This window comes from Leucoraja erinacea, chromosome 23 (genome assembly GCF_028641065.1).
Source record: "Leucoraja erinacea ecotype New England chromosome 23, Leri_hhj_1, whole genome shotgun sequence".
Classification (NCBI taxonomy): Eukaryota; Metazoa; Chordata; class Chondrichthyes; order Rajiformes; family Rajidae; genus Leucoraja; species Leucoraja erinaceus.
The window spans coordinates 4,377,619-4,392,494 of NC_073399.1; the positions used below are offsets into that span (position 1 = coordinate 4,377,619).

The 14,876-nt window shown below is 43.6% G+C and overlaps 1 protein-coding gene across 1 annotated transcript in view; it reads left to right on the forward strand.

Moving 5' to 3' along the window:
• The window catches only part of LOC129708121 (protein shisa-6-like), a 394,948-nt gene that overhangs the window by 325,307 nt on the left and 54,765 nt on the right, over positions 1 to 14,876 (forward strand). Inside the window, exon 5 of the mRNA XM_055653685.1 lies at positions 9,189 to 9,314. Coding sequence (XP_055509660.1) covers positions 9,189 to 9,314 — 126 coding nt within the window. The remainder of the gene's footprint in view (positions 1 to 9,188; positions 9,315 to 14,876) is intronic.

Consider the following 14,876-nt stretch of genomic DNA (forward strand, 5'->3'; position numbering starts at 1 on the left):
TCATCCAACTTTTTCAACAAGCCATTTATAATTTCCATATCAGTCTTTGATACCATCCTCCTCCCTACATTAGTCTTTGTTTTCTATTATTGCTATTCTTGATCCTTACTGAATCTTAATGAGTTGCGACTTACCTCTTTTAGTTTGGAGATACAGCGCGGAAACACCTGGTCCGCGCCGACCAGCGATCCCCGCGTATTAACCCACTCGGGGCAATTTTTACATTTACCGAGCCAATTAACCTGCAAACCTGCACATCTTTGGAGTGTGGGAGGAAACCGAAGATCTCTGAGAAAACCCACGCAGTCACAGGGAGAACGTACAAACTCCGTACAGACAGCACCCGTAGTCTCCGGCGCTGCATTTGCTGTAAAGCAGCAACTGTATCGCTGCACCACCGTGACCGCCCCTTGCAATAAATAGTGTTCCTTCCTCAAGTAAATGGGGATCAATGTGGTTTATTTACTTGCTGAGATGTTTCAAATATCCCTTTCCCTGCATGTTCCCGATGTTCCCGATGTTCCCGATGTTGGGGAAGTCCAGGACAAGGGGTCACAGCTTAAGGATAAGGGGGAAATCCTTTAAAACCGAGATGAGAAGAACTTTTTTCACACAGAGAGTGGTGAATCTCTGGAACTCTCTGCCACAGAGGGTAGTTGAGGCCAGTTCATTGGCTATATTTAAGAGGGAGTTAGATGTGGCCCTTGTGGCAAAGGGGATCAGGGGGTATGGAGAGAAGGCAGGTACGGGATACTGAGTTGGATGATCAGCCATGATCATATTGAATGGCGGTGCAGGCTCGAAGGGCCGAATGGCCTCCTCCTGCACCTAATTTCTATGTTTCTATGTTTCTATGTTGCACTTAACTGCTTGCAATTGCTTCTTGTGCATAAAACACTGACAAATTGGAGAAAAAGGCAGAATTGGGCTCAGTAACTGCGGATAGAACCCTCAATGCAAGTACTGATGGTGATAAATTACAGATTTCTGAATTTGGTTGTTTCTGTTGCTGATAAATAATAAGATTATCATACATTTGAATTGTGCTGGTATTAACAACTGTATTCCAACAGCTTTTAAAAAGGAAATGTTAGAAAGGGGGGAAAACAACCCTCAAAATTCATTCGTATGTAATTGTGTAATTACATTCACACTATGTAATTGTGCCAGTTTAATACAGTTCACTTCCAAAATTCATTTCTATTAACATCAGTGGAATAAGTTCCAGTGGCAGAGTACAATGAAGTAAATAATCTGTTTAAGAGGGAACTGCAGATGCTGGAGAATCGAAGGTTACACAGAAAAGCTGGAGAAACTCAGCGGGTGCAGCAGCATCTATGGAGCGAAGGAAATAGGCAACGTTTCGGGCCGAAACCCTTCTTCAGACTGATCGGGGGTGGGGGTGGGTGGGGACAAGAAAGGGAAAAGGAGGAGTAGCCAGAAGGCTGGAGGGTGGGAGGAGACAGCAGGGGAGCTGAGGAAGGGGAGGAGACAGCAAGGACTAACAGAATTGGGAGAATTCGATGTTCATGCCCCGGGGGTGTAGAGTCCCCAAACGGAATATGAGGTGCTGTTCCTCCAATTTCCGGTGCTGCTCGCTGTGGCCATGGAGGAGACCCAGGACAGAGAGGTCGGAGGCGGAGTGGGGAGGGGGAGTTGAAGTGCTGAGCCACCGGGAGGTCAGCTTGGTTATTGCGGACCGAGCGGAGGTGTTCGGCGAAACGATCGCCCAACCTCCGCTTGGTCTCACCGATATAGATCTGCTGGCATCTAGAGCAGCGGACGCAATAGATGAGGTTGGAAGAGATGCAGGTAAACCTCTGTCGCACCTGGAACGACTGCTTGGGTCCTTGAACGGAGTCGAGGGGGGAGGCAAAGGGACAAGTGTTGCAGTAAATAATCTATTTGATGCTTCTTTCTGGAAATATTTTTTGATTTCTCAATTAGTATTGTTGCCATTGGAAACGAATATCTATCTATAGCAATCAGGGAAACATTAAATTGAAAGGTGTTATTGTGAGTTGAGTATTACAAATGTATCCTCACCGTTCTATTATTTAATAATCAAGTTATGTTCATGGACTTGCATTTGTGGCATCTAATTACATCATCCAGAGGATCTGAGCTATAGGGAGAGGTTGTGTAGTCTGGGACTCAGGAGGATAAGGGGTGATCTTATTGAGGTGTATAAAATTATGACAGGAATAGATCGTGTAGATGCACGGAGTTTCTTGCCCAGAGTAGGGAATCGAGGACCAGAGGACATAGGTTTAAGGTGAAGAGGAAAAGATTTAATAGGAATCGGAGGGGTAACGTTTTCAAGTGGGTGTATGGAACAGGCTGCCAGAGGAGGTAGTTGAGGCTGGGACTAGCCCAACATTTAAGATACAGTTAGACAGGTACATGGATAGTGTTTAAGAAGGAACTGCAGATGCTGGAGAATCGAAGGTACACAAAAAAGCTGGAGAAACTCAGCGGGTGCAGCAGCATCTATAGAGCGAAGGAAATAGGCAATGTTTCGGGCCGAAACCCTTCTTCAGACCTATCATGGATAGGACAGGTTTGGAGGGTTATGGACCAAAGGTGGGCAGGTGGAACTAGCGCTGTTGGGACATTGTTGGCCAGTGTGGGAAAGTTGGGCCAAGGGGCCTGTTTCCACACTATATATCACTCTATAACTCTATCTATGACTCTATCTCGTAAATCTCTAAGCAATCCACACGCAATAAGAATATAAGAACTAGAAGCCGGTGATGGCCACACACCTCTCAATTTTGCTTTGTCAGCTAATTAGTTCATGGCTCATTCTGTGCCCCAAATTCAATTGCTCACAAGGTCCATATATATTCTGAATCCTTTAATGTCCAGAACATTTTTTACACCAACCTCAAAAATACACGATCTTGCAATTGCAGCCCAATTAGAAAAATAGCAGACATGCAACATTTTGTGCAAGGAATTTCTTCTCATTAGAGTTTTAGATGTACCAGCTCTTTATTTTGCCTCAAAGTCTAATGCTATCTAGCTAACAGGAACATTTTAAAACAAGTTTTGATCTATCAATCCCACCCAAGATCTTCTTCATTTCTATGTGATCATCTCTCATTTTTCTGATTTCTGGGGTGCACAAATCAATGTTAAACATTCATTATAGGACAAGCCTTTCATAGTTTATGCAGGCAGTTACATTGTACACAAGGTTACATAGACAGTGTGCAATCCAGCATACTTGTCCCAGTAACATTTGATTGAAAGAGCAAGGTTCACCAATATATTAGGAGGAATCCCTATGACTGTTTGCAGATTTCTATTGATTGTTCAATAGCCATCCCAGTTATCAGAAAAAAACAGAATGAACCTTGTTTTGTAGTTTAATTTGAAGATTGGTTTTGCTGACAGGTCAGTGTTTCCTCACCAATACATTGAAGAGCTAATATGTAGAGTGTTCTGAAATCCTGGCTTGACCTGACAGCTGTAAGTCTGAGAGAAGAAAATTGTAGCAAAATAATTCACACTCATCCTTTAAAGTTGCCGGGAGGAAGAATTGTTCCACATAAAACAAAGGTGAATATCGATCGCACATCGTCAGTAATTAAATGAGAGTGAGATTAGAAATCAATAGTTTGATTTAAAAGAATCTTTGAATTCAGGACTGAGAACCAGCAAGCTGTATCATGCATGTAAATCACCGCCAGTGAGTGAATGGCAGGTACACAATACAAATTATATGTGTAAAATCAATATCAGGCACTTACACAAGTGCACTTGCTCAGCCTGGAATGACTCAATCATCCTCATTCTGTTGGGAACGGCAGTCTCACAATATGCAGCCTAGACAAATTGACTAGGCAGAGGAAGAATGCTAATAATAAAACAGGAAAAAATGATAGATTTTTCTTGCACATTTTTCAAAACCTGTTATCATCTTGCACATAAAAAAACAGCGCAGATTCCATGCTGTATTTATGACTTTGCAAGTTTTCACTCCAGAAAATGTCATGTTTTGAGTTCTCAAAATAATTTCTGCTTTTTTGAATTAATTCGCAAGTAGGAACAGGAAGATATATTCGATGAATATGTGGCAGAAGTGATGATGTGGGGGCAGGAGATTTAGATTCCAAAGACATGGGAACTGGTTCTGGTGAAGGTGGGACCATTACAATTCAATAGAGACATCCAGGGGAATGCGACAAGGGTTGTTTAAGGGGGGGATTAATGTCAGAGATCTGTGTTTGATCCCGACTACCGGTGCTGTGTGTATGGAGTTTGTACGTTCTTCCCGTGACCGCGTGGGTTTTCTCCGCGATCTACGGTTTCCTCCCACACTCCAAAAACGTACTGGTCTGTAGGTTAATTGCCGTTGGGTTTGTGTACTTGGTAGAAGTATAAATCAAGTCAAGTCAAGTCAAGTTTATTTGTCACATACAAATTGTCCCTAGTGTGTGTAGCCTTGCGATTCTTCCTTCGTGCCCTTATGCTATATAGTGGGTCGCCACTGCTGTACACATCGTTGCTCTGTTGCGGTGTTAAGTGCAAGGTCTGCAGTAGTACATGGATTGTCCAGCAATGGGCATTGCAGTAGGTGTTGCATTGTCTGGGTCTGTGCGCCACAGTCACTGGTTGTTGTACCCTCGATGTAGCATTGTCACCCATGACCGCCCGACCCCAGGTTCGCAGTCGGTTGAGACATCTCCACTTCAGCCAGTGTTCATCAGCACCTGGTGGTAAGCACTCTGCCGCTGGTATGCCCATCTCTGTGGAAATAGGGACAGTGGCTATTCTGTTCTTCCACATCTGGAGGTGAGCTTCAGTTGGTGTTGTTTCCAATGGGCTTGTGCTATTATATGTGGGGATTGCTGTTCAGTGCCGACCCGGTGGGCCGAAGGGCATGTTTCCACATTGTATCTCTAAACTAAACTAAAAGAAGATAGTTCATAGCCGAGCCGAGGAAAGGGTTAAACAAATCCAGAACTAAATATAACCACCTGTTTGGATTTACATTCTAAAACAAAGATTGTGATGCATCTTTGCTTCACATCCTTCCCCCACCCCCCCCCTCCCCCCACCCCCTTCATATAGTAGCTGAATTAATAATTCAAAGACTAAAATAAAGTTGTCCCTGGTTGCAAATTGTGGACTCAGTATGTGAGATGTAAGTATCAAAGTTCACGTTGTATCTGCCTACAAGTGTATATATTTTTTGCTGCAGAGATAACATCCTTGTCAGTGCAAGCACTAAGAATGGATCTGTGATTTCGAACACCAAAGTCTAAAGCTGACGCAGATAGCAATGTGGGATGTAGGTACCATACCTTGAAGCATGAATAGTATACAGCATTCAATTTCAGACTCCATCCCAAGACAATGCAGCACAGAATATAGAATCAGAGATAAAACAGAATGTGAAAAGAGTGGAGAACAGTGGAATCCAATTTCCCATGAGTTCAGCACAAGCTTACTACTTATATAACAAAACAATGACTTATCCTAACCCTCCCTTCCTTACCTTCTGTTGCAAAATTGTAACTTCAGACCCAGAGTAACATGTTCAGTTCTTATCCATCTGCTGAAATAGCCATTTAATAAATTAAAATATGATATAAAACTGCTGATGCTGGAATTCTGAAATGAATCACACAATGCTGGAAACGCTCAGTTGGTTAGGCAGCATCTGTGGAAAGAAGAGTTAACATTTCAGATTGCACCAAGCCACCATAAGCTGTTAATGGAAGCTGCATTTGACTGTCTTTTCAAGGCAATTATGGAGGACCAATAAATGCAAGTCTTGTCATTAATGCCCACATCGTGTGAAAGAATAAAACAAAGAATCAGCTCATTTAATGATTCTTCGTATGGATTACTGCTCTGGCGGCAAAGTTTTTAATTGGACCTAGAGGCATATGTGGTTGCACACCTGAATTCCAAAGCAGCAGCAACTCAACTTCAAGTAATGCAGCCATTTTACACCTAAAAATGATGCATGGAAGCTAAAACACAATGTATCTTTGCAAATAATGTGCACACCAAGCAAATATAAAGTGATGCTTAAGGCCAGAATCTGCTGTCAACTGCAAACTCCTTCACCACCTTCCCCACCCACGGGGACAGTCCCATCCTGATATTAGGTAGACTTAAAAATAAACTTACCATTGGTAAAATCACCTTCTCAGCTTTGTCAGCTGTCAATGATTCTAAAACTTTGAATGTCAATACTCAAAATCCAATTAAAATAATTTAAAGGTGCAGAAAATATCATTAAAAAAACAAAATAAAAATTGATTATGTTTAAGAAGGAACTTAAACATTTGGAAAATTGAAGGTAGACAAAAATGCTGGAGAAACTCAGCGGGTGAGGCAGCATCGATGGAGCGAAGGAACTAGTTTCGGGTCTGATAGTTTCGGGTCAACGTTTCGGGTCCGAATTTCTATGTTTCTATGCCCTTGTGGCTAAGGGGATCAGGGGGTATGGAGAGAAGGCAGGTACGGGATACTGAGTTGGATGATCAGCCATGATCATATTGAATGGCGGTGCAGGCTCGAAGGACCGAATGGCCTACTCCTGCACCTAATTTCTATGTTTCTATGTCTGAAGAAAGGTTTCGACCCGAAACGTTGCCTGTTTCCTTTGCTCCATCGATGCTCATAAACCCACCCGCTGAGTTTCTCCAAAATAAAAATTGAAGTCATTTAAAAATATAAAAACACTTTGAATTAATTAAGTCATTAAAATAAACATAATTAAAGGAATTTTAGATTTGCTTATACTTTTACTAAACAATTTCATTTGATAGTCTAATCTAAACCAAGTTTAAAATGCAGATTTTCCAATGGATGTACTCATGAGGCTTGTGTTCCATCATCCGACTTCATCTAGAATTGAATGTTGCAGGTGGGAAATTGCCAGTGGGGTGCAGAAGTCTAATTTGGTACTTGTATGTTCATATGGGAGGTCCATCCTTGCTGAGCCTAGCAGAAAATAATTGTTCCTATTCTAGAGAGGAGCTGCTGAAATTCCCAGTAGGTTCCAGCCAGTGCATTCTGTGAGTGAAAGATGGAGCCACATGGCATTTGCTGCTAGTGAAAAGCAACATGCTGAACATATATGTAGACACAATGAACTGCAGATGCTGGTTTACCAAAAAAAAAGACACCAAGCGCTGGGGTAACTCAGCAAGTCGGGCAGCATCTCTGGAGAACATGGATAGGCAACATTTTGGGTCAGGACCCTGTTTCAGCTGAATATGGGATGAGGATGCAAGGAGGCTGTTTATTGGCATATCGCAGTTTCCCTCGGCAACATTGGTGTGGTTTATGTAGATCATCTACCAGTTGAGCTCTTCCATTGACAACATCTCAAGTGTATATCTCTACTTGTTCTAGAGGGCACAGGAAGAATGGGCTCAGCCTGGAGCCAGGTTCAATGATCCTTGCAAGAAGCCATCCTGCACATGGTGGCATTGGAGAACACGGAAAGGGATTAAAACACCAGGTCATTTCAAGTTGAGGGGTAGGACAATCCTTCTCTTACACCTTGCCTCAATTTTCATTAACTCCAACAAACGCATCTGCACAAACACTGAACATCATACTTCGTAATGTGGTCTCTCTTTGAAGCCATGACTGGTGGCAAGCTTTCTAATACTTTTATCTTTGTGTCATTGTAGGCTTGGACTCCAGTCTTTGAACACCAATGGGCTGGACTGTGGCAGCAGCACACGTCACCATGGTTAGCCATCACATGCACAGCCACACACAGCTAGGACGAGGCACTTAGTGAGCTTGGTGGCACTTGTTGAGGTGGAAGTGGGAAGGGCAAGATGAACATGGTAGAAGGACTAGAATCTCTTCATCAGATGCTGCCACGCTTAACCTCAGCCATTCCACGATCTTTCTCACAAGCAGCAGTGTGCGATACACAACAATACTGCCTTTACACTATTCAGTGTGTGCGGAGCCCTTTGCTGATGCATGTTGGCAGTCTATTAACTGGTAGCCTGCCAGAAAAAGATCATGTAGGTGCAGGTCTTAATTTCCATGACATGCTTACATCATAAGTTGAGTGCAAATGATAAAGAATTTGCTCTCTACCAAACTGAGGTTAGTGGACATTGGAACAAAAGGTGTGATGGTGCAGCTAGTGATAATATTTCATAATTTTCTATTGTGAATAAAAAATCAAACATGAAAAAGCCAGTCCAAAGCATCTTCCCCTTTAAGGATTGCTTCGTCCATACAGCTTTCCCTTGTGTTACTTCACAATGGGCAAGGCAACAAGAGCTTCAGCCCGTTAGCAAATGTCTCCACAACTTCAACTAATTATTCGGGAGATGAGTATCTGTAACTTAAATATAACTACATTTGTAGTAGGCATCCAAAGAACCCAGAGAGTTGGTATCCGACAAAATATATTGTGTGAATGTAAGAAATAGGACTCCAACCCTTCTCAAACATTAAATAAAGTTGATTCGAAAATTCAACCTCGTCTCCTGGCATCATTGCTGACGCGGATATATAACACTCTTAGAGCTCTGGTCTTGAACAATACAACCTGTTAGATGCCAAAAATGTGGGCAGCATCACGGCAGTGGTCAAATGGAAATTCATTATGTCAGTCTGAGGCATTGACTGAACACGTGTATCTGATGCTGGGAGGCAAGAGGATTCAACAATGATAGGAAGGTTGTAATTATGTTCAGAATGAAACGTGCTAACATATACATTACTTCAGTTTGGTATTTTCCGTGATAATTTACAAATTGACGATTTTTTTTTGGGCCACAAAAATATGCAAATATAACATGGTGCCCTCAGCGCATATAAATCACAACCTGCTTCGTTAAATTATAAATATGCAACAAATCTCAAAGTAGGGCAACTGCTATGTGATCTGGCTCTCAAGCTGATTAATGATGGGCCCAGTAAGTGTTCCCAAAGGAAACATAAATCAACTGCTTAGTAATCCTGTAAAAGCAAATGGAAAATCAGCAAGGCTGGTAGATTCACATCTAAAGCTGATTCACCTCTCAGTGTCAAATGACATTATTTGGTAAGGGAACGGAAATAAGTGTGTCCAAATGACGGATTTTCAAACCAATGGTTCGATTCTCACACAAGGTCCATTTTCTGCTGATATGTGCCAGTCTTCCGTGACGGGCAGAATTGACTCCACTCCTTTTCCTCTTTTCTAGACTGTTTCCGAGATCCTTTCCAATATTCCAAACCAACAAGCCATAAGGAAAAAATTGCATATCTGGACTGGGAGGCCAAAAACGATCAGAGGTTTCCCCAAAGATACAGAGAACTTGGAACCCTTGGTATGTTACATTTCTCAACTCCCATGACCTCACCTCCACCTTCTTTCCTCACCTCTCCCAGCCCCCCCCCCCCCCACCCCCACCCCCCATCCCATCCCCCACCCCCATCTGAAAACAATGTTCAGAATGCAAAAAGGTGCTAATGGTGTATTTCCCCTTCAGCAATATACAGACTCAAATTCTACAACATTATCAACACATCTGAATAATTCCATGAAATAAAATTCGACAGCATTCTGAGGGTCAAATTCAAACATATCTCCGGCATGCATTGAATGATTAAAAAAAGTGGGTGTGTTTAAAGTATCCAACAAAAGTCCTTTTCTACTGTACTTCAACATACATTTCAGGCATATGTTCTTACGCAATCGGTCTATAGTTTAATACGTAAGGCAGAAATCGTACAGATCTGTTAAAAATACATTAATTTGGCTGTAAGTATGAAATAAGAACAGAAAATATCAGAAACATGCAGAATGTTAGATAATATTGGCGGAAAGAGAAGGGGGGTGGTGGTAATAAATTACTTTTAGGAGAAGGGACAGTGGGGAAGGGGTGGATAGAACAAAGAGGATGTGCCTGATAGGGTGAGACTAAATGGGCTGATGGGCAGTGAAAGAACAACCTGTTAGATGCCAAAAATGTGGGCAGCATCACGGCAGTGGTCAAATGGAAATTCATTATGTCAGTCAGAGGCATTGACTGAACACGTGTGTATCTGATGCTGGGAGGCAAGAGGATTCAACAATGATAGGAAGGTTGTAATTATGTTCAGAATGAAACGTGCTAACATATACATTACTTCAGTTTGGTATTTTCCGTGATAATTTACAAATTGACGATTTTTTTTTTGGCCACAAAAATATGCAAATATAACATGGTGCCCTCAGCGCATATAAATCACAACCTGCTTCGTTAAATTATAAATATGCAACAAATCTCAAAGTAGGGCAACTGCTATGTGATCTGGCTCTCAAGCTGATTAATGATGGGCGATGCAAGTGTTCCCAAAGGAAACATAAATCAACTGCTTAGTAATCCTGTAAAAGCAAATGGAAAATCAGCAAGGCTGGTAGATTCACATCTAAAGCTGATTCACCTCTCAGTGTCAAATGACATTATTTGGTAAAGGAACGGAAATAAGTGTGTCCGAATGACGGATTTTCAAACCAAAGGTTCGATTCTCACACAAGGTCCATTTTCTGCTGATATGTGCCAGTCTTCCGTGACGGGCAGAATTGACTCCACTCCTTTTCCTCTTTTCTAGACTGTTTCCGAGATCCTTTCCAATATTCCAAACCAACAAGCCATAAGGAAAAAATTGCATATCTGGACTGGGAGGCCAAAAACGATCAGAGGTTTCCCCAAAGATACAGAGAACTTGGAACCCTTGGTATGTTACATTTCTCAACTCCCATGACCTCACCTCCACCTTCTTTCCTCACCTCCCCCAGCCCCCCCCCCCCCCCCCACCCCCCATCCCATCCCACCCCCATCTGAAAACAATGTTCAGAATGCAAAAAGGTGCTAATGGTGTATTTCCCCTTCAGCAATATACAGACTCAAATTCTACAACATTATCAACACATCTGAATAATTCCATGAAATAAAATTCGACAGCATTCTGAGGGTCAAATTCAAATATATCTCCGGCATGCATTGAATGATTAAAAAAAGTGGGTGTGTTTAAAGTATCCAACAAAAGTCCTTTTCTACTGTACTTCAACATACATTTCAGGCATATGTTCTTATGCAATCGGTCTATAGTTTAATACGTAAGGCAGAAATCGTACAGATCTGTTAAAAATACATTAATTTGGCTGTAAGTATGAAATAAGAACAGAAAATATCAGAAACAAGCAGAATGTTAGATAATATTGGCGGAAAGAGAAGGGGGGTGGTGGTAATAAATTACTTTTAGGAGAAGGGACAGTGGGGAAGGGGTGGATAGAACAAAGAGGATGTGCCTGATAGGGTGAGACTAAATGGGCTGATGGGCAGTGAAAGATTTTATGTTTCTGCACCTGTGTAATGTGTTGTTAACAGCGAGTCTTTAGAACAGGTGCTACAACATAAGCGGCACTAATAGACAAGGAAAATGGAGTAAACGATGACAGGCAGAAATGGCCACCTCATTCAGACAAGAAGAAAGAACAAATTATTTAAGTTGGGCAAGAAGGTATACAAAAATTCTGGAGAAACTCAGCGGGTGAGGTAGCACCTGTGGAGCGAAGGAATGGGTGATGTTTTGGGGATCCGACTGGGGAGGGATGGGGGGGTGGGAAGAAGAAAGGAAGAGGCAGATACAGTGGGCTGTGGGAGAGCTGGGAATGGGAGGGGAAAGAGGAAGAGCAAGGATTACCTGAAATTGGAAGTCAATGTTCATACCGCTGGGGTGTAAACTACCCAGGCGAAATATGAGGTGCTGCTCCTCCAATTTGCGATGAGACTCACTCTGGCCATGGAGGAGGCCCAGGACACAAAGGTTGGATTCGGAATGGGAGGGGGAGTTGAAGTGCTGAGCCACCGGGAGATCAGGTTGGTTATTGCGAACTGAGCGGAGGTGTTGGGCGAAGCGATCGCCAAGCCTGCGCTTGGTCTCACCGATGTAGAGCAACTGACACCTAGAGCAGCGGATGCAATAGGTGAGGTTGGAGTAGGTGCAGGTGAACCCCTGCCGCACCTGGAAAGACTGGATTGAGTCAAGGGGGGGAGATAAAGCGACAAGTGTAGCATTTCCTGCGGTTGCAAGGGAAAGTGCCAGGGGAGGGGGTGGTTTGTGTGGGATGGTACGAATTGACCAGGGAGTTACGGAAGGAGCGGCCTCTGCGGAAAGCCAGCAGCGGAGGAGGTGGGAAGATGTGGCCAGTGGTGGGATCACGTTGGAGGTGACGAAAATGTCAGAGAATTATCTGTTGTATGTGACGGCTGGTAGGGTGGAAGGTGAGGAGAATGGGGACTCTGCCCTTGTTACGAGTAGGAGGATGGGGAGTGAGAACAGAGTTACGGGGTATAGAAGAGACCCTGGTGAAAGCCTCATCTATAGTCGAAGAGGGGAACCCCCGTTCCCTAAAGAATGAGGACATCTCTGATGCCCTGGTTTGGAACACCTCATCCTGGTACTCCAGCGTAGACAGAGGAGTTGGGAGTAACATAAATGTCCAACTTATTTAAGTTCGACTGCTTGATATGGAGTCCAGAAGGCTGCAATGTGCTCAGGTGAGATACTGTTCCTCAAGTTTCCATTGGACCTTGTTGCGAGCAGTGCAGGAGGCCACAGATAGAATGGTCAGGATGGACGTTGGATGGAAAACTAACATGGAACGCAACCAGATGTCCAGGGTCCTGTACTCCTGCACAAAATGATTCCCAATCTCGATTTGTTTCCTCAGACGTGGACGAGGCCATCTTGTAGACAACAAACACAGTACATTAGATTAGAAAAAGATGTTGAGGGAGTCCAGAACCAGGCGCCCCAGTTTAAGAATAAGGGGTAAGTCATTTAGAACGGAGATGAGGAAAAACTTTTTCACACAGAGAGTTGTGAGTCTGTGGAATTCTCTGCCTCAGAGGGCGGTGGAGGCTGGCTCTCTGGATACTTTCAAGAGAGAGTTAGATAGAGCTCTTAAAGATCGCGGAGTCAGGGGATGTGGGGAGAAGGCAGGAACGGGGTACTGATTGTGGATGATCAGCCATGATCACATTGAATGGTGGTGCTGGCTCGAAGGGCCAAATTGCCTACTCCTGCACCTGTTCTCTAGTGTCTATTGTTTCACTGTGACTCTATAACTGGTTTTGTTGAGGTCCTTGGACAAAACGGATGCAACAGAAGTTTCGACACTTGCAGTTCGACTAGCACCCATAAACTGACTTTCCCAGTTTTGTTGACAGCAGGAAACCTTGGTTTAAGCCCTCTTTAACACACTGACAGAGCTTATTGCTGCAGACATGTACTGTTTCAGAGAAGCATCGCCCAGCCCTGACATATCTCTTGTTAGAGGGAACACTAAGTATGAGACTTTTGTGTCAGTTCTTACACTCTGGTGGCTCAATGTCATAACAAAGGCACATATAGCATGATAGTCCTACACAAACCAAGTGCCCAAATGCTCTGAGCCTCGCCAGTGTAAAGAATGGAAGTAAATGCCACATCTACTGCACTTCTTTCTGACGTCTCTCAAAGGCTGGCTGAAAGCCTAGAGACGGCATCAATTCTTTCACACTGCAGACTTGCCGTGTGTGCTACTGATCAGCGTTTTCACCCAGGTCCTTCTGAGCAGAAATGAGATACAACTTTGACCTTTGCATCCCAATTCCCTTGACCGAACAGCAGCCTGCTACCAGCTGCCTCTATGTGTGAACAACTCCTGTACTGTCTGCAATATACGTCTCATCTCGTGCCAGTGGGTGTAAGGAGCAGAGAACTTTGTCCCTCTCTTCCCTCTCGCAGAGTGCTCCTCATCCACGAGAAAAAGACCGGGTGATTTTGTTTGTTGTGGCTGTGCGGTTACATTTGAAAAGAAGGGGATGAGGCATGTAACAGGGCAGTTTAAAAACCCAGACAAATTCACCTGCAACCTGCCTGGTGTGTGAGTGTGTGCGTACGTGTGTGTGTGTGTGTGTACATGTAGGTAGGAACTGCAGATGTTGGTTTACACCGAAGATATACAGAAAATGCTGGAGTAACTCAGCGGGACAGGCAGCATTTCTGAAGAGAAGGAATGGGTGACATTTCAGGTCGAGACCCTTCTTAAGAGGGTAACGTCTTGAAATGCTACCCATTCATTCTCTCCAGAGATGATGCCTCTCCTGATGAGTTACTCCAGAATTCTGTGTCTATCTTCATGTGCGCCTGTGTGTGTATATCTGTGTGCGTATATGTCTCAGTGTATGTGTGCGAGTGTGTGTGTGTGCGCGTGTGTGTGTGCGTGTGTGTGTGTGTGTGTGTGTGTGTGTGTGTGTGTGTGTGTGTGTGTGTGTGTGTGTGTATCTGTGTGCGTATATGTCTCAGTGTATGTGTGCGTGTGTTGCTGTATGTGTCTGTATGCATGTGTCTCTAGGTGCATTTGTATCTGTCCATGTGTGTGTCCATATACGTGTGTATCTCTGTGAGTGTCTGCACACATGTGTCTCTGTGTGCATGTGTATGTGTCCGTGTGTGTCTGTGTATCTCTGCAAGTGTCTATGCATGTGTCTGTGTGCATGTGTGTATATCCTTGTGTCCATGTACCTGGGTATGGGTGTGCGTGTGGGCATGGGCGTGTGGGCGTGCGTGGGTGTGTGTGTGTCTGCTGTAAACATGCTTCGCCTGTAGAAAGCAGACACAGGACACCTTGTCAGATTAAGTTGTGGGATTGCTTTGTGGCTATTTCCAGATCAATGTGGTTCACTCTTAAATATGATTTCACTGGTCACCTGCTGCTTGGGATTCGCTTCCTGTAAGACATTTTTTCACATGGATCGTGCTAAACCTGAAGCATGAGGTGTACAACTTCCCCTGCAAAATATCCCCTGGAAACATTTCAATTCACAGCAGCGCCCTAACCTAGTAGACAAGTGGCT